This window comes from Saimiri boliviensis, chromosome 12, assembly GCF_048565385.1.
Source record: "Saimiri boliviensis isolate mSaiBol1 chromosome 12, mSaiBol1.pri, whole genome shotgun sequence".
NCBI classification, from domain to species: Eukaryota; Metazoa; Chordata; class Mammalia; order Primates; family Cebidae; genus Saimiri; species Saimiri boliviensis.
The window spans coordinates 85,906,020-85,924,219 of record NC_133460.1 but is presented as its reverse complement, the minus strand read 5'-3'; the positions used below and the strand labels follow the sequence as shown (position 1 = coordinate 85,924,219).

The 18,200-nt window shown below is 46.2% G+C and overlaps 1 protein-coding gene across 1 annotated transcript; it reads right to left on the bottom strand.

Moving 5' to 3' along the window:
- Positions 1-2,031: 2,031 nt before the first annotated feature.
- LOC120362523 (zinc transporter ZIP1) lies at positions 2,032-3,420 on the bottom strand. Its single transcript, XM_039465152.2, has one exon. The coding sequence runs from the start codon at positions 3,368-3,370 to the stop codon at positions 2,396-2,398; it is 975 nt and encodes a 324-aa protein (XP_039321086.2). The 5' UTR covers positions 3,371-3,420; the 3' UTR covers positions 2,032-2,395.
- Between the last annotated feature and the right edge of the window lie 14,780 nt (positions 3,421-18,200).

The following is an 18,200-nucleotide window of genomic DNA, read 5'->3' as shown; positions in this document are numbered from 1 at the left end:
ATGTCTCACTCTTGTTGCCCCAGGCTGGAGTACAATGGTGTGATCTCAGCACAGTGCAACCTCTATCTCCCAGGTTCAAGCGATTCTCCTGCCTCACCCTCGCAAGTAATTGCCTGAGATTATAGGCAACCACCACTATGCCTGGCTAACTTTTGTATTTTTAGTACAGATAAGTTTTCACCGAGAGAGATCCAAGATGGCTGATCACTAGCAGCTCGGGATTGTAGCTCCCAGTGAAAACGCAAAGAACGAGAGGACGCCACACCTTCACATGAATTCTTGTTGCTCACGCACCAGGAGATTCCCAGCGGAGGAGCCCCACGGGTCGCCAGCGCGACTCTTGTGACCGGCGAGGCGGTTTTGCCGGCGCCTCAGAGCGTCGGTTCTTGGTGCAGAGTCAGAAAAGCACCATCAATCTTAACGCCGCCGATTTAGTCGGTGCAGTGGGTTGCTCAGATTTCGGCGCTGAGAATCAATAAGTTGGACGTCCACTCAGAAACCCAATTACAAAGACGGTAATTATAAAGACCACAGATGGATAAATCTACAACGAAGGGAAGGAAACAGTCAAAAAAGGCTGAGAATACCCAAGATCAAAACGCCTCTTCCTCAGCAGGGGATCCCAGTTCCTCATCAGCAACGAAACAAGGCTTGATGGAGAACGAGTGTGTTCCAATTACAGAAGCAGGCTTCAAAACGTGGATAATAAGAAACTTCTGTGAATTAAAAGAACTTGTTCTAACACAATCTAAAGAAACGAAGAACTTTGAAAAAAGGTTTGACGAAATGTCAACAAGAATACAAAATTTAGAGAGGAAAATAAGTGAATTGATGGAGCTGAAAAACACAATACGAGAACTACGTGAAGTATGCACAAGTTTTAACAGCCGAATTGATCAAGCAGAAGAAAGGATATCAGAGGTCGAAGACCAACTCAATGAAATAAAACTAGAAGACAAGATTAGTGAAAAAAGGATAAAAAGGAATGAGCAAAGTCTCCAAGAAATATGGGACTATGTGAAAAGACCTAATCTACGCTTGATAGGTGTACCTGAATGTGACGAAGAGAATGAATCCAAGCTGGAAAATACGCTTCAGGACATTATTCAGGAAAATTTTCCCAACTTAGTAAGGCAGGATAATATTCAACTCCAGGTAATACAGAGAACACCACAGAGATATTCCTCAAGAAGAGCAACTCCAAGGCACATAATCGTCAGATTCACCAGGGTTGAAATGAAGGAGAAAATACTAAGGGCAGCCAGAGAGAAAGGTCAGGTTACCCACAAAGGGAAGCCTATCAGACTTACAGCAGATCTCTCAGCAGAAACCCTACAAGCCAGAAAAGAGTGGGGACCAATATTCAACATCCTTAAAGAAAAGAACTTTTTTTTTTTTTTTTTTTTTTTTTTTTTGTCTAGAAACATCTTTTATTTGGGAAACAGGTCAGTTAATAAAATAGATTCTAAAGAATATGACCCTATGCACAGCCCTCCCTCCCAAAACATAACCCTGGGGGTAGGCATTGCCCTTCCCCCTTGGACTCCTCGAGTATATTTAAAAAAATGTTTTGGCAGCTCAGTGTTTATCATCTGGGCATGGGGCACCATGTCCATGTCCCATGTTCCTAGGGTGCAGCAGCAGTAGGTGGCTGCAGCTTTCCAACCTTCCCCCTACCCCAGCATAGCAAGTATTTCTGCCCCACCCCAGGATCTGGGACCAAAATAAAGAACACGCAGGCCCCCTTCACTGAGGTGCTGGGTAGGGCTCAGTGCCACATTACTGTGCTTTGAGAAAGAGGGAGGGGATGTTTGGCACTTTAAAAATAGAGGAGTAAGCAGGACTGGAGAGGTCAGAGAAGATACCAAAATTGGCAGGGAGAGACCATTTGGCACTAGTCCCCTGGGAGACGGGAAGAGGGAGATAGATATGAGGGTAGGAGCTAAGAAAAGTAGGAGGGTTCCACTCCAAGTGGCAGGGTGTTGAAATGAGCTAGGACCGACAGGACACTGATTCTAAGTTTATGACCCCTCCATACCCCCGTCCCACAGCAGCTGGTGCCCATCTCCAGCCTCCCATGTCAGCCTGTCCTTATGTATAGTGTCCAACCTCTGATTCTAGCAGTCAAGTGTCTTCCCCAATCCTAATGTCCCCTGATCATGTCTCTACCGACTTGACCATCTCTTGTTCCTTGGGACTGGGGCCAGCCTCTTGTCTGCCCACTTCCCTCTCATTAGTCAGATAGCCCCAAAGGCTCTATCTTTAGCTCCCAGAGAACTTTTTGGTCCTCAGTACTTCCCTTCCCCATTCCTTCCTACTCCCCACACACTGGGGGAGGGAAGGGAGAACAGGGGCGCGTGATCATCAATCTCCCCTGCCCCTCTCTTGAAGCCCCCTAGATTTGGATGAAGAGCAGGCCAGTGAGCAGGGCAAAGCCTGCTAGAAGCAGAATGACCTTGAGGATCCTTTGCTCAGAACTGGCCAGCTCCTGGGGCAGGATTTCTAGAAAGGTGATATAGAGAAAGGTGCCAGCCGCCATGCCCTCTAGCACAGACTGGGCCAGCTGGTGCAGAGGTCCTGCCGACTCTGCCAGAGCTGCACCCAGCCCGATGCCTAGAGGTGTCATGCATGAGAAGAGGATCCCACAGCCAGCCACCACCTGTGCCCTAAGGTGGCTCTGCAGCAGCCGGAGGGACAGACTGACAGCCAGGATCCCCTTGTGGAGCAGCAAAGCCAGGCACAGCTCCATGGCCCGAGCCCGGTCTCGCTGCAGCCCTACTGCCAGCCCCTCAAACACAGAGTGGAGGGCCAGGGAGAAGACCAGTACACAGGCACGCAAGGCTGAGGGGGTTGCTGGGGCTCCACTCGCCTGTGGAACCCCTGGCCCATCATGCCAATGCTGCGGCCCACCGTTCACTGTTCCCAGCAGAGCCCTGGTTTCCTCCAGAGGTGGCGGCCCTGACTGCTCCTTGTAAGCCAATGTGATCTGCTCCATCACCAGGACCAGGAAGAAGCCCATGGCCAGGATGAACTCTTGCAGCGGGAACTGGAGCGTCACGTGCAAGGCTGCCAGGGCCTCATCTATAGCAGCCAGGTAGTCAGGCAGCAGGTCCAGGAGACAGGTGGCCAAAAAGACGCCCCCCGCAAAACAGCTTACTAAGCTCAGGGCTTTCTGGCGGGAAGCTGAGGCTTCGTGGTTAGCTCCAGGCCTGCGCAGCACACAGATGGGCACCAGGCTGCAGAGAAGGGTGAGCACCAGCAGCAGCACCAGGGCCCCCAACTTCACCTCCAGCCCCACAAGCACTGGAGGCTCTGAAGCTATCGCCTCTGGGCGCCACACCAGGAGTTCGGGCTCTCCCCAGGGCCCCATGGTGCTTCTGGTAGCTCCAGTGACTCTCAGACTTGGACAGGATGAGCTTGGGTGCTGCGTTCCCCTTTTCCCAGCGCAAAGAGCAAGGGCTTTCAGGCCCTAGGCTGGGACCGAGAGGCAGATGGACAGGGAAGAGGGGCCCTAAGAGTCTGCAGTCCCGGGACGGACTGAGGCGACACCGAGGGCGGTGCCTGTAAGTCTGGGCTCCAGGAGGCGGGGAGCGAGGCCGCCAGCGTCGAGGACACCAGATGAAGAATATGTGCTGGGATTCATGTTCCCAGGCCCGGGCAGGCCTGGGCAGCCAACCCGGACCCCGCTCCCCAAGAAAAGAACTTTCAACCAAGAATTTCACATCCAGCCAAACTAAGCTTCATAAGTGAAGGAAAAATAAAGTTTTTTGTGAACAAGCAAGCACTCAGAGAATTCATCACCACCAGGCCTGCTTTACAAGAGCTTCTGAAAGAACCACTACACATAGAAAGTAACAAACAGTATCAGCCTTTCTAAAAAATACCAAAAAGTAAAGAACATCAATACAATGAAGAATTTACATCAACTAATGGGCAAAATAGCCAGCTAATATTAAATGTCAGTATTAAACTCACATATATCATTATTAATTCTAAATTTAAATTGACTAAATTCCCCAATTCAAAGACAGACAGGCAATTTGGACAAAAAACCAAAACTGTATGCTGCATCCAGACCCATTTCACATTCAAGGATACACAAAGACTCAAAACAAGGGATGGAGAGAGACTTACCAACCAACCAGAGAGCAAAAATAAATAAATAAAACACAGAAGTTACAATTTTTGCCTCTGATAAAATAGTATTTAAAGCAACAAAGATCAAAAGAAGCAAAGAAGGACATTATATAATGATAAAAGAATCAATGCAACAACAAGAAGAGTTAAAGGTCCTAAATATATACTCACCCAATACAGGAATACCCAGACATTACAAGACTTATAAAGAGACTTAGACTCCCACACAATAATAGTGGGAGACTTCAACATTAATATTAGACAGATCAATGAGACAGAAAATTAACAACGATGTCCAGGACTTGAACTCCGATCTGGAACAAGTGGACGTAGTTGGCATTTGTAGAGCTCTCCACTTTGCACAGGGTGTGCGCTCTTGTCGGTCCCACATCGTATCAACTTGGAGGTTTGAGCGGGGTGTTGGTTGGCTCCTTGTTTGTTGCTCTCTTCCCTCATTTTCTTTTGTGTCTCCATTGTTGGGGACAGTTGTAGGCATGCCCGTGTTTGGACTGCATTCTAGCCCGGGCAACGGAGCAGTGCCCCCATTCTCTCTCCCTCTTCCTCTTTCTCTTTCTTCCTCTTCTTTGTTCTTTTTCTTGTTATTCTTTTTCTCTTTAAAAAAAAAAAAAAAAAAGCTTTCACCATGTTAGCCAGGCTGATATCAAACTCCTGATCTCAGGTGATCTGCCCACCTCAGTCTCCCAAAGTGTTAGGATTACAGGCATGAGCCACCTCACCTGGCCATGATGTTTCTTCATCATTAGATCCAGGATAGGCATCTGTATTATTTATCTGTCATTGCATAACAAATAACCCTGAAACTTAACAGCTGAAAACAATAATAAGCATTTTTTAAAATCTCACATGCATTAGAAATCAAGGAACAATTTAGCTGAGTGTTCTACCCAGGGTCTCACAAGATTGCAATCAGCGTTGGCCGGGGCTCTAGTTATCTGAAGGATTAACGGGCCAGAGGGTCTGCTTCCAAGATGGCTCACTCACGTGGCTGGCAATTTGGGGCTGAGTGATGGCAGAATACTTTAGTTCCTTGCTTGTTAATCTCTCCATAGGGCTGCTTACAGGACCATACAACATGGTGGCAAATTTTTTCCCAGACTAAGGCAGAAGCCACATATTCTGTATAACCTAGCCTTGGACATCACCTTCTATCATTTCTGTAATATCTTATGGTACCAGGGTTCTCTTACACATAGTTTAACTCCAGATCTTAAATGCAGTGACAGTCTCTTTTATTTATTCACCCAACTATCCAAAGCAGAAACTCATGTCTAAACAAACAAAAAGAGTATTCACCTTGGTTATAAAGATGTACTTTAGGCCGGGCGCGGTGGCTCAAGCCTGTGATCCCAGCACTTTGGGAGGCCGAGGCGGGTGGATCACGAGGTCAAGAGATCGAGACCATCCTGGTCAACATGGTGAAACCCCGTCTCTACTAAAAATACAAAAAATTAGCTGGGCACGGTGGTGAGTGCCTGTAGTCCCAGCTACTCAGGAGGCTGAGGCAGGAGAATTGCTTGAACTCAGGAGGCGGAGGTTGCAGTGAGCCAAGATCGCGCCATTGCACTCCAGCCTGGGTAACAAGAGCGAAACTCCGTCTCAAAAAAAAAAAAAAAGATGTACTTTATATATTTGCTACATGTTTCCCAGGTTGGGAGGTTAATCAGTTTTTAGTTTTTAGTGCTAACAAAGCTATCTTTCCCATTATTTCTGTGCCTGGATTTGTTAGACACTTTTTGACCAACATTATTTAACGTACTTTATTTTGTATAGTTTAGTCAAAGTTTAAACAGGTTATTTTATCTTTAACTGACATTTGTCCAGACTCCCCCACTACCGTGTCTTCAAACTGGTGGTTTCCTTTATTTGGCTGCTATAATTTCCCAGACATTTACATCACCTGCAGCTATATTTCATTTGATACCCTTTCCCTCCTAAAAATGCCTTTTGAGGAAGAGGTGATTTAAGTCAGGATTAGTTCTAAAAGTCAGTGTTTTAAAACTCACTATGTGTCTATCACTCTGCAGATAAGCAAGATATGGGTCTTGCCTTCAAGAAGCTTTCCATTATGTGAAGGAAATAAAACATAAAAGCAGATACTAACCAGGGCTCTCTTGACAATAGTATGGATTTGTATCAGTCAGTGTGAGCACGGTGGCTCACACCTGTAATCCCAGCACTTTGGGAGACCAAGGCAGGCAGATCTTTATTGTGTCCTTTTTGGGCCTGAGTCCTTGACAGGATTCTTTGTTAGGTCCTTGTCATCATCGTTACCATCATCGTCATCATTACTAGCATCTAACATTTACTGAGTCCTTACCATGAGCAGGGGCCTGGGCAAACTGCTTTACATAGATTATCTCCTCCCGGTCTAGCTAAATCTGGACTACTAAGTCTAAACCAGAGGGTCAGTCTCTGGGGCTTTGCTGTGAAAAGGCAGATCCTCAGGGAGGATCTAGACCAGCAGGGAGAAGTGAGGGGTTGGGCATAAAGTTTAGATAGATTGTACTCTGACAGTTGAGACAGGGTTGGGACAGTTCACTGACAGAGACTGAAGAGTAGTGTTTGGTCATGTGCTCATTTAATAACTACGTAGAAAAGTGCTTGCTAAGGTTAAGGAAGCCCTATGCTCTGGAAAGCTTCGAGATCAGAAACAGATTGGTATAGCACTTCATGACCTTAATATACTGCAAGCTACTGATAGATTTATGGATGAAATGATATGATACCCGACATTTGCAGGGGGAAAGAATCGGGTAAGGGCACACACAAAACAAAAGCGGCCGTAAGTCAATATTTTTGAAGCTGGGTAATGAATAAAAGGAAATTTATTATATTATTTTATCTTTTTTTATATGTTTGAATGTTTACATGATTGAAAGTTAAATATACACACCCTAGCCAGGCACCGTGGCTCATGCCTGTAATCCTAACACTTTGGGAGGCCAAGGCAGGTGGACTTGAGCTCAGGAGTTCAAGACCAGCTTGGGCAACATGGTGAAACCCTCTCTCTACCAAAAGTACAAAAATTAGCTGGGCGTGGTGGTCAGCACCTGCAGTCCCAGCTACTTGGGGGCTGAGGCAGGAGGACTGCTTGATTGAACCTGGGAGGTTGAGGCTGCAGTTAGCCAAGATGGCACCATGCATGGCACTCCAGCCTGGTGACAAAGTGAGACACTGTCTCAAAATAAAATAAAAATAAATGAATAAATACCACACATCCATATTCTTCCATACCTTTTATCCTTTTCTCTCTGTGTGTGTTTAATTCTAATTGTTTTCTTTTTCCTGGTTGTTTTGTTATTACTTCTGAATTAAAGTACTTTAAAAAAAAAAATAGCCAGTTCAGGCCAGGCACAGTGGCTCACGCCTGTAATCCCAACACTTTGGGAGGCTGAAGCGGGCAGATCATGAGGTCAGGAATTGGAGACCAGCCTGGCCAACATGGTGAAACACTGTCTCTACTAAAAATACAAAAATTAGCAGGGTGTGGTGGCAGGCACCTATAATCCCAGCTATTCAGGAGGCTGAGGCAGGAGAATTGCTTGAACCTGGGAGGCGAAGTTTGCAGTGAGCCAAGATGACACCACTGTACTCCAGCCTGGCTGACAGAGCAAGACTCCATCTAGGAAAAAAAAAAAAAAAATAGAAAGAAAGAAAAGATTCATTTACCAGAATTCGGCTTTGAACCTGAGTACAGCAGAGTAGCTTTTTGTTTGTTTATTGAATTCTCCAGACATCGATAATTTAACAGGAAGGAGACATTCTATTACATTATATGACAATGTGCAAAGTATTGTAAAGCTGGGCTTTTGAACTTTTTTTCTTTTCTTTTTTTTTTTTTTTTTTTTTTTAAGATGTGGTCTTGGCCGGGCACGGTGGCTCACGCCTGTAATCTCAGCATTTTGGGAGGCCCAGTTGGGCAGACCTGAGGTCAGGAGTTCAAGATCAGCCTGGCCAAAATGGTGAAACCCCATCTCAACTACTATATATATATATATATATATATATATATATATATATATATATATATATAGCTGGGTGTGGTGGCACACAGAAGGCTGAGGCAGGAAAATCGCTTGAACCTGGGAGGCGGAGGTTGCAGTGAGCTAAGATCGCACCACTGCACTCCAGCCAGGGTGACAGACTGAGACTCTGTCTCGAAAAGAAAAAAAAAAAAAAACATGTGGTCTTGCTATGTTACCCAAGCTGGTCTTGAACTGGACTCAGGTGATCCTCTGGCCTCAGCCTCCCCAGTAGCTGGGATTACAGGCACATACCATTACACCCAGCCAAGCTAGGCTTTTAAAGAACTAATTATTGTGTTATGAGGGTTTGCCTCCCAACATTCTCCCCAGTTCAATCACCTGTCAGGGAATCTAACAGAGGGAGTCATTCAGAAAAAGGGCCAGACCATGGGAGCCAGGAATAAAAGAGGCTCTGGGGATGGACCAAGGTGGAGGTGGAAAAGAAGAGAAGAAGCATGTGGAAGGTTATGCTCTGCCTCCCAGTAGGGTTAAGGGCATGAAGGCCCCACACTGACTGAGCAGGAGGAGGAGCCAGACAACAGAGCTAAAGAGCCATTCTTGAATTTTCAGGTCTCTTTGTGGCTATAACAGGAAAAACTGGCTAGGTGCGGTGGTTCACACCTGTAATCCCAGCACTTTGGGAGGCTGGGGCAGATGGGTCACATGAGCCCAGGGGTTTGAAACCAGGCTGGGAAACATGATGAGGCCCTTCCTCTACTTAAAAATAAATAAATAAATAAAATACATATACAATTTTTTTAAAAAAATAAAAACTAGACCGGGCGTGGTGGCTCAAGCCTGTAATCCCAGCACTTTGGGAGGCCGAGGCGGGTGGATCACGAGGTCAAGAGATCGAGACCATCCTGGTCAACATGGTGAAACCCCGTCTCTACTAAAAATACAAAAAATTAGCTGGGCATGGTGGCGCGTGTCTGTAATCCCAGCTACTCAGGAGGCTGAGGCAGGAGAATTGCCTGAACCCAGGAGGCGGAGGTTGCGGTGAGCCAAGATCACGCCATTGCACTCCAGCCTGGGTAACAAGAGCGAAACTCCGTCTCAGAAAAATAAAAAAATAAAAAAAATTAAAACTAGGCAAAACATTTGCATTGATTTCATCAGCACTAGGTGAGAACTTGAATGGCTCACAGGCAAACCTTTTAGGGCATCGACTGCTCTGCCCCTGCCCTTCAATGCTGGGGTATCATCTTTGCCGGTTTGGGAACAAAGCAGTGTAGCTGCTAAAACCACCAATGAGACTCTTGCTTCTAAACCTCCAAGCTCCAAAACAGAGCTCCTTTGTGATTCTCCCAGTGATAACTGAGAAACCAGGGAAAGAAGGCAGCTCAGGGCTTCCTGTAGGCTCAGTTCATTGAGGACAGACTGAGGGTTGATTTCAAATCTGTGTTGAGAGAGAGGAGACGCCATACTGGCTACACAAGTGTACCACTTTTTAAAAATTAATTGAGCAGTATCCTTATGCATTCTCTGCACTTTTCTGTATATTATACTTTTAAAAAACTTTATTATAAAAGAGAGTGACAGGCTGGACTCAGTGGCCCACACCTGTAATCTCAGCACTTTGGGGGCCGAGGCAGGTGGATCACCTGAGATCAGGAGTTCAAGAGCAGCCTGGCCCACATGGTGAAACCCGTCTCTACTAAAAATACAAAAAAATTAGCGGGGCATGTTGTCAAGTGGCTATAATCTGAGCTCCTTGAGAAGCTAAAGCAAGAGAATCGCTTGAAACCGGAAGGCAGAAGTTGCAGTGAGCCAAGATGGTGCCATTGCACTCCAGCCTGAGTGACACAGCCAGACTTTGTCTCAAAAAAAAAAGAGAGAGTTCTAAACCAGGCCCAGATGTGCTAAACACAAATATAGGCTGGGTGCCGTGGCTCACACCTATAATCCCAGCACTTTGGCAGGGTGAGGCAGGTGGATTGCTTGAGGCCAGGAGTTTAAGACCAGCCTGGCCAACATGGCAAAACCCTGTCTCTACTAAAAATACGAAAAATTAGCCAGGCAGGGTGGCCAGTGTCTGTAATCTCAGCTACTCAAGAGGCTGAGGCAAGAGAATCGCTTGAACCCAGGAGGCAGAGGTTGCAGCAAGATCGGGCCACTGCACTCCAGCCTGGGCAACAGGGCAGGACTCCATTTCAAAAAACAAACACACAAAAAAAACTCTCACACACAATATAGGCAGGGAGTGGAAGGGAAAGCATAGATGAGGGCGGGGACTAGGCTGCATTAGAACAAAGAAAGGAGAAAGGAGTGCAATGGACCTGTAGAAGAGACTGAAGACAGGCTGGGCATGGTGGCTCACACCTGTAATCCCAGCACTTTGGGAGGCGGATTGCCTGAGGTCAGGAGTTGAAGACCAACCTGGCCAACATGGTGAAACCCTGTCTCTACTAAAAATACAAAAGTTAGCTGGGTGTGTCAGCACATCTCTGTAGTCCCAGCTACTCCAGAGGCTGAGGCAAGAGAATCCCTTGAACCCGGGAAGTGGAGGTTGCAGTGAACTGAGATCATGCCACTGCACTCCAGCCTGGGCCACAGAGCGAGCCTCCATCTCAAAACAACAACAACAAAAAAAAACTGAAGACAGCAGAGAGAGTGGAAGTGAAGGTTGCCTAGGGTCAGCTTAGTGAGGGCTTGTAAGACATGGTGAGGAGTTTGGGTTTGCTTAGGAACTGTGTTGTTTTGTTTTTTCGAGACAGGGTCTTACACTGTTACTCAGTCTGGAGTGCAGTGACATGATCATGGCTCACTGCAGCTTCAACCTCCCCAGGCTCAGGTGATCCTTCTACCTCAGCCTCCCGAGTAGATGGAACTATAGGTGCATGCCACAATGCCTCACTAATTTTTGTATTTTTTGTAGAGACAAGGTTTCCCCATTATTTCCCAGGCTGGTCTCAAACTCCTGAACTCAAGTGATCCACCAGCCTCAGCCTCCCAAAGTGCTGGGATTACAGGCAGAAACTGTTTGAGGGCAGTGTTCATATTTTACACCCGTGGCATTCTGATTTGGGGTGCCTAAGAAGCACCTGGAGAGCCTGTTAAAGAGCACCATATTCAGAGATTCTAATCAAGAAGACTGAGTGGGGTCAATTAATCTGCATTTTAAGAGGCTTCAGATGACTTAGTTAAAGATTGTCCTTTGGCCGTAATTTGAGAAACAGAACAGTCCTTCATTCCCTCGTGTGGCCTTGGATTCTGGGTTCTTATATTTGTCAATTTTGATAAACTTCAGATATAGTATCAAAGTGAGCATTACTCTAATACTAGAAGTCCTGTTTCTAACTTAAATCAGAATTTAGGCCAGGTGTGGTGGCTCACACCTGTAATCCCGGCACTTTAGGAGGCTGAGGTGGGCGCATCACAAGGTCAGGAGTTCGAGACCAGTCTGGCCAACATAGTGAAACCCTGTCTCAACTAAAAATACAAAAAATTAGCCAGGTGTGGTGGTGTGTCCCTATAATCCCAGCTACTCGGGAGGTTGAGGCAGGAGGTAGAGGCTGCAGTGAGCAGAGATCGTGCCATTGCACTCCAGCCCAGGCAACAGTGTGAGACTACATCTCACAAAAAAAAAGTCAGAATTTAAATCCTGCCATAGAAAGATATTTTTTGTACTGAAAACCATTTAGCAGTTTTAATTGGTGTTGTGGTATTGATTATAGGCTCTATAATCAAAACCTAGGTTCAAATCCCAGACCAGTTATGGAACTTTTCTAAGCCTTAGTTTCTTCATCTATAAAATGGGGATAGATAATAGAATCTACTGCATAAAATTATTGTGAAAATTTAAAAAATTAATGCATGAAAGCATTTATCACAGTGCCTGGAACATGGTATAACTCTGATTAAATGATGACAAGCATCATTATTTCCCTTGTAGTCCTCCTCTCCTAGTCATTCCCTCTGCTAACTTCTTCCCCAACACTGAGTAGTAGAAATAACTGGTGGCTGGGCACAGTGGCTCATGCCTGTAATCCCAATACTTTGGGAGGCCAAGGTGGGAGGATAGCTTGAGTTCAGGAGTTTGAGACCTCATCTCTACGAAAAAAAATTTTTTTTCGAGACGGAGTTTCACTATTGTTGCCCAGGCTGGAGTGCAATGACGAGATCTCCACTCTCCGCAACCTCCGCCTCCCCGGCTCAAGCGATTCTCCATCCTCAGCTTCCCGAGTAGCTGGGATTACAGGCATGCGCCACCATGCCCAGCTAATTTTCTGTATTTTTAGTAGACACGAGGTTTCTTCATGTTTGTCAGGCTGGTCTTGAATCCCAACCTCAGGTGATTTGCCTGCCTCGGCCTCCCAAAGTGCTGAGATTACAGGTGTGAGCCACCACACCTGGCCAACATTTTTTTTAATTAGCCAGGCACAGAGAATGCCTATAGTCCCAGCTACTTGGAAGGCTGAGGTGGGAGGATCACTTGAGCCCAGGAGGTTGAGGCTGCAGTGAGCTGTGATCATAGCACTGCACTTCAGCCTGGGCATCAGAGCGAGTTCCTGTATCAAAAAATGCCGGGCACAGTGGCTCATGCCTGTATTCCCAGCACTTTGGGAGGCCAAGACAGGTGGATCTCCTGGGGACAGGAGTTCAAGACCAGCCTGGCCAACATAGTGAAACCCTGTCTCTATTAAAAATACAAAAATTAGCCGGGTATGGTGGTGGTACATGCCTGTAATCCCAGCTACTTGGCTGGCTAAGACAGGGAGAATCAGTTGAACCAGGGAAGCGGAGGTTGCAGTGAGCAGAGATCATGCCATTGCAACCCAGCCTGGGTGACAGAGCAAGACTCTGTCTCAAAAAAAAAAAAAATCTTCCTTCCTCCACCCCTCCCTACCTTCCCCAGTGGCAGGGCAGCCAGTCAGGGAGACGTCCTGCCTCCACAGACCTCTGTCAGCATCTATATGGGAGAAGGTTTTCATTGAGACTCTTAGTCTTATCTGTCCCAAATTTTGCTAATTGCTAGGTCTAATTTATTTTAGGCCTTGGATTTGTGACTTCAGGTTAATTAACGAATTGATATAGTTGTGCTTCATGAGAATATAGGTCTCCTTATCTTAGATTATCTCCAGCAAGAGATTGAGAAATCAGTAGAAACCAGGAAAATTTCTCAGAGGTGGTAGGAGAACAGGTGTCAGGATTGTCATCTTTTAAAAATTCCTTTTTTTTTTTTTTGAGGCAGAGTCTGGCTGTCACCGAGGCTGAAGTGCAGTGACACGATCTCGGTTGGCTGCAACCTCCACCTCCCAGTCTCAAGCAATCCTCTCTCCTTAGCCTCCCAAGTAGCTGGGACTATAAGTGCACGCCACCACGCCCAGCTAATTTTTGTATTTTTTTTTTTTTTTTTAGAGACGGGGTTTAGCCATGTTGCCCAGGCTTACCTTGAACTTCTGGGCTCAAGTGGTCCGCCTGCCTTGGCCTCCCAAAGTGCTGGCATTACAGACATGAGCCACCACACCCGACCAAAAATTCGTTATTCAGGAGCAAGCATAGCAACCATTCCTCATCACTTCTCCACTGGAGCAGCTCACGTACAGCACTCCACTGTTTGCTAGAACTTATGAGCAGAGAATGGCCAGGCTTGCAGAACCACCCTCCCTTCCACGTCCAGGCTTCAACTAGCGCATCTAGCAGTTATTTGTCAATATTATTTGTTGTTAGCTTAATTGTAGGAAAATTGAAAAGTGTAATGCATAGCCATGAAACCCTTAAGGCTAGTTAATCTTTTTGGATTGTAACCAATGTAATTTTTTATTAGCTGATCCCATCTTGATTATAATATGCAGAGCCCTGGAAAAGTTGCTGAAGGCTCCAAGTCATGGTGTGCGCAGGGAGCAGGCAGCCTTCATCATCTGCATTTTCTAGCAGGGAGAGAGAAAGGGCAGAGGGGGCTGAATGAAAATAATTGGGTTTGGGATGCCAGCAGGGAGAGGAGAGCAGTCTCCAGGATGGACACAGAAATGATCCTGGCAACCTGATGAGGATAGAGGCCAGGCCAAGCCAGGTTAGGTTCTGTACCTTTATATGATGGGGGTGCAGAGGCCAGCAGTGTACTGAATGCTGAAATGAGAATATTTGAATAAGCTCAGAATTAGGCTTTAGTAGAGGAAACTGAGACAAATTCAAAAGGCCAAAGAAAACATTTTCTTTCCATCAGCACTGGCTTATTTATGATTGTTTGGAGAGATCCTATTCTTCAGTTCAAGCATGGTGGCATCCAAAATCACAACTATAATTGTGACTTAGAATTTGGAATTTGGAGGCTGGATATGCTGGCTCACGCCTGTAATCCCAACACTTTTGGAGGCTGAGGCAGACAGATCACTTGAGGTCAGGAGTTCAAGACCAGACTGGCCAACATGGTGAAACCCTGTCCCTACTAAAAATACAAAATTAGCCAGGTGTGGTGGCACACGCCTGTAGTCTCAGCTACTCAGGAGGCTGAGATAGGAGAATTACTTGATCCTGGGAAGCAGTGACCCAAGATGGCACTCCTGCACTATAGACTGGGCAACAGAACAAGACTCTGTCTCAAAACAAAACAAAACAAAAAGAATTTGGAATTTGTTCCAGCACTTTGGGAGCCTGAGGTGGGCAGATCACTTGAGCTTAGGAGTTTGAGACCAGACTGGGCAACATGGTGAAACCCCGTCTCTACCAAAAATACTAAAAATTAGCCAGTGTGGTGCCGCACACCTGTGGTCCCAGCTACTTGGGAGGCTAAGGCAGGAGGCTCGCTTGAGCTCCGAAGGCAGAGGCTGCAGTGAGCCGAGTTCACGCCGCTGCACTCCAACTTGGGTGACAAAGTGAGACCCTATCTCAAAAATAAAAATAAAAATAAAGAATTTGGAATTTCTAAAGGATGACTGTAACAGTCTCTGGTACTTCTTCTCTGGACTTTGATTTTTCTGCACCAAACGATGGAAACAGACATTGTCATCCATTCTAACACTTCTTTCTTGACCCTGACATATGAAAGGGCTTTCTTTCCTGGTTTGACATCTCCAGAGAAGGAAGGAGTTTTGCCCACTCTTGAGTACCTCGTAATACCCAATCCAGGAACGAAACCCTTTTGAAAGGTGAAGCTGGGGACCAGGAGCACTGGGATCCTCCTGACACTTGACTTGTATTCTTTACTCCCAACCATAGACCCCAGCAGATGAACCAGCAGCCTATTCTAGATTTAATGGGGAGCCTAGAGGTAGCATGTGGGCATTTTTTTCTTAGCCCTTTTATGAATATAAATATTTAGTGCATGGTGTTTCACAGAATTAAATCTCTGAGCCTAGATTAGCCTGGTAATATCATTATGTAGATGCCAGGGATGAGATACCTGTGACTGCTGTGTGTCTTCTCATTCAACGATGCCTGTGATGACTTGATGCACTTTAATTTGCCAGGGCAATCATTAATTGCATATGAAACAGTTGGTGTTTGGCTTTAAGGGAAGCTGATTGGGTCAGTCACTGAGTGTTTGGCTCAGTGATCTACAGCTGGCTCTTTGCTCCTGCACTCCTGCTTTCTTTTCAAAAGCATTCCCGCTCAGTGTTTTTGGGACCCCCTGAGGAAGAGGCCGTGAAACATTAGGGGTTTTCATCTGTGTTTTCCTTTGGGCATTATAGCTTTAATTTTAATATTTTGGATAATAAAGAATGATTTTAAATTAAATTTGCGATCTGCCATCTGTGATTCTTTGGACTCTTTCCTCCTCTCTGGCGGTTCTTTGACTTCATTTTTTCTGAACATTAGCAAAAGTGGGTTGAGGGCAGGAGGGGCAAGGGGCAGCAGAATAACAGGTCAGCCTGGGAACTGAGAGGAATGGGACAAAGCTTTGATCCCTGGCTTTTGGCCCTGGAGGGTGGTGGAAAAGCTTGATGCCCAGAGTGAAATTCACAAAAGCCAGCTCAGAAGTAATTGCAGCTGCCTGTCATGACTTCTTGATTTGGAGTCGAGAAAGGAATTTCCCAAGATTATACCTCCGTTTGCCCATCTGTTAAATAGGGAAGTGATTTTAAATAAAGAAGTAACCCCCTGAGTGCAGTGGTGCGATCTTGGCTCACTGCAACCTCCACCTTCTGGGTTCAAGCAATTCTCTGCCTTAGCCTCCCAAGTAGCTGTGATTACAGGTGCCCACCACCATGTCCAGCTAAATTTTGTATTTTTAGTAGAGACAGGTTTCACCATCTTGTCTAGGCTGGTCTTGAACTCCTGACCTCATGATCCACCCACCTTGGCCCTCCAAAGTGTTGAGATTACAGTTGTGAGCCACCATGCCTGGCCACCATCACACTTTTGATACAGTTTTTCATCCAAGGACAGCCTACTCAAAGCCAAGATATTATCATTATCCACTGAGGGCTAAAGGGTCTGAAGGCATATGTGTGTTTCCAGATCTAGAGCTAAATCCGAGAAGTCTCTCCCTAAAAATGTGTTCCCTGTGTTGTCACTGAAATCCAAGAAGCAGAATTCTCTGCCCTTCTGAGAGAAGTGAGGAGACATCAACATCACCACTGCAGACCATGGCATTAATGAGTCAGACAGACAGCGCCACTGAACACACAGACAAATGCCGAGCGAATGCCAGAATCAAATGAAAAAGTACCTGCCAGCAGAGAGGCTGGGATGATGAGTGGGTTAGCTAGGGAAGGCGACAGTGTGGGGCTTGCACAGCAAGGCAAGTAAGTCTCCCTCCTCTGTTTAGTAGAAGGAGGCTTCTGGGAGAAGTCAGATTTGCATTTTGGGAGAGGGAGAGAGTTTGAGGTGCTGTCCAGGAAGAGTGTCCCTGGCAGAGCACAGGACCATCTAAGAAGCTTAAAGACAAGAAAGCAAGATGGTGATGGAGGCTAAGAGGGTGAGTGGAAGGAGTCAGGCCAGGGAGGGAGATAAAGCAGAGGATGAGCAATGCCACCTTAAATAATGCTTTCTGAAACACGAATGGGGCAGACAGAGAATACCAGATAGCTGCAGGAGGACTTAGGTCATCTGCAGGTAGGAAGCTTTGCTAGCATCAGAGTAGTTTCCTTTGCATCTGCTGATTTCCCCACCTTCCCCCGCCACTGCCCAAATCCAGGTGGGGCTCCCAGCCATGTTCCTACACAGAAAAGGACCAAATTCATTGTTCCACAGGTCAGAAGGCAAAGGTTCATCAAATGACCTTGAAGGTTGGGGAGGCAATATTCATGGCTCCAGGCAGGATCGAAGCTCAGGTACACCAGTATTTATCATGTTTTTAAGACCTCACAATAGCATCCTTTGTCCCACATGACTAAGAGTAAGCTTGCAATCTCAATCAATCTGTCTCTCTCTCTCCTCTCTGTTTTCCCTCTCTCTTACACACACACACACACACACACACACACACACACACACACAGATTCTCTCTCTCCTGCCTCTTTTTCCTCTCTAAAATCCCTGGTTCTCCTAAATACAACCTTGGTATCCCCCCAGTAGTAGAAAACAACCCCAACAAGTGCCTATAAAAAAAGCCTTTAAGACTCATGAATATTTAGCTCGTCCTCATGTAAAATATATGACTTTGTGTAAGGATCAGGCGAACGAGGTGCATGATTTTTTTCTGATTTATGGGCCTAGAGACGGATTATTCATAGCAGAGCAGCTGTGTGGAAAGATTCATCCGCTGCAAAATGTGATTGTACATCAGGCAGTGTGTGGGAACGGAGCTATGACTAATGGCTGCTTTACATATAAATGAGAAGGTTTGTGCTAGGAACTGTAAAAAAATACAATCACTCAGCTGAGGGGCAGGCTCCTTATCCTGGATACAGGAGAGGGACCACAGGAAAGGTAGGCAAACGAACGCTTCGCCCCACTCCGGAAAGCTGAGCCAGGTGGTAGTGAGAGTCAGGGAACAGGAGAGAGAGAAGGGAAGTTTGGAGATGCAGCCGATTCTCCTGATCTGGCCATGGTCAATCTCTGAATTTATAACTCCATCTTCCAGGCCCCACTGTGACCTCTGAGAACCTGTCGGGGCAGAGATAGGGCCCA

Coding starts and splice junctions, on each gene's coding strand:
- LOC120362523 (XM_039465152.2), bottom strand. CDS start 3,370: ATGGGGCCCTGGGGAGAGCCCGAACTCCTGGTGTGGCGCCCAGAGGCG.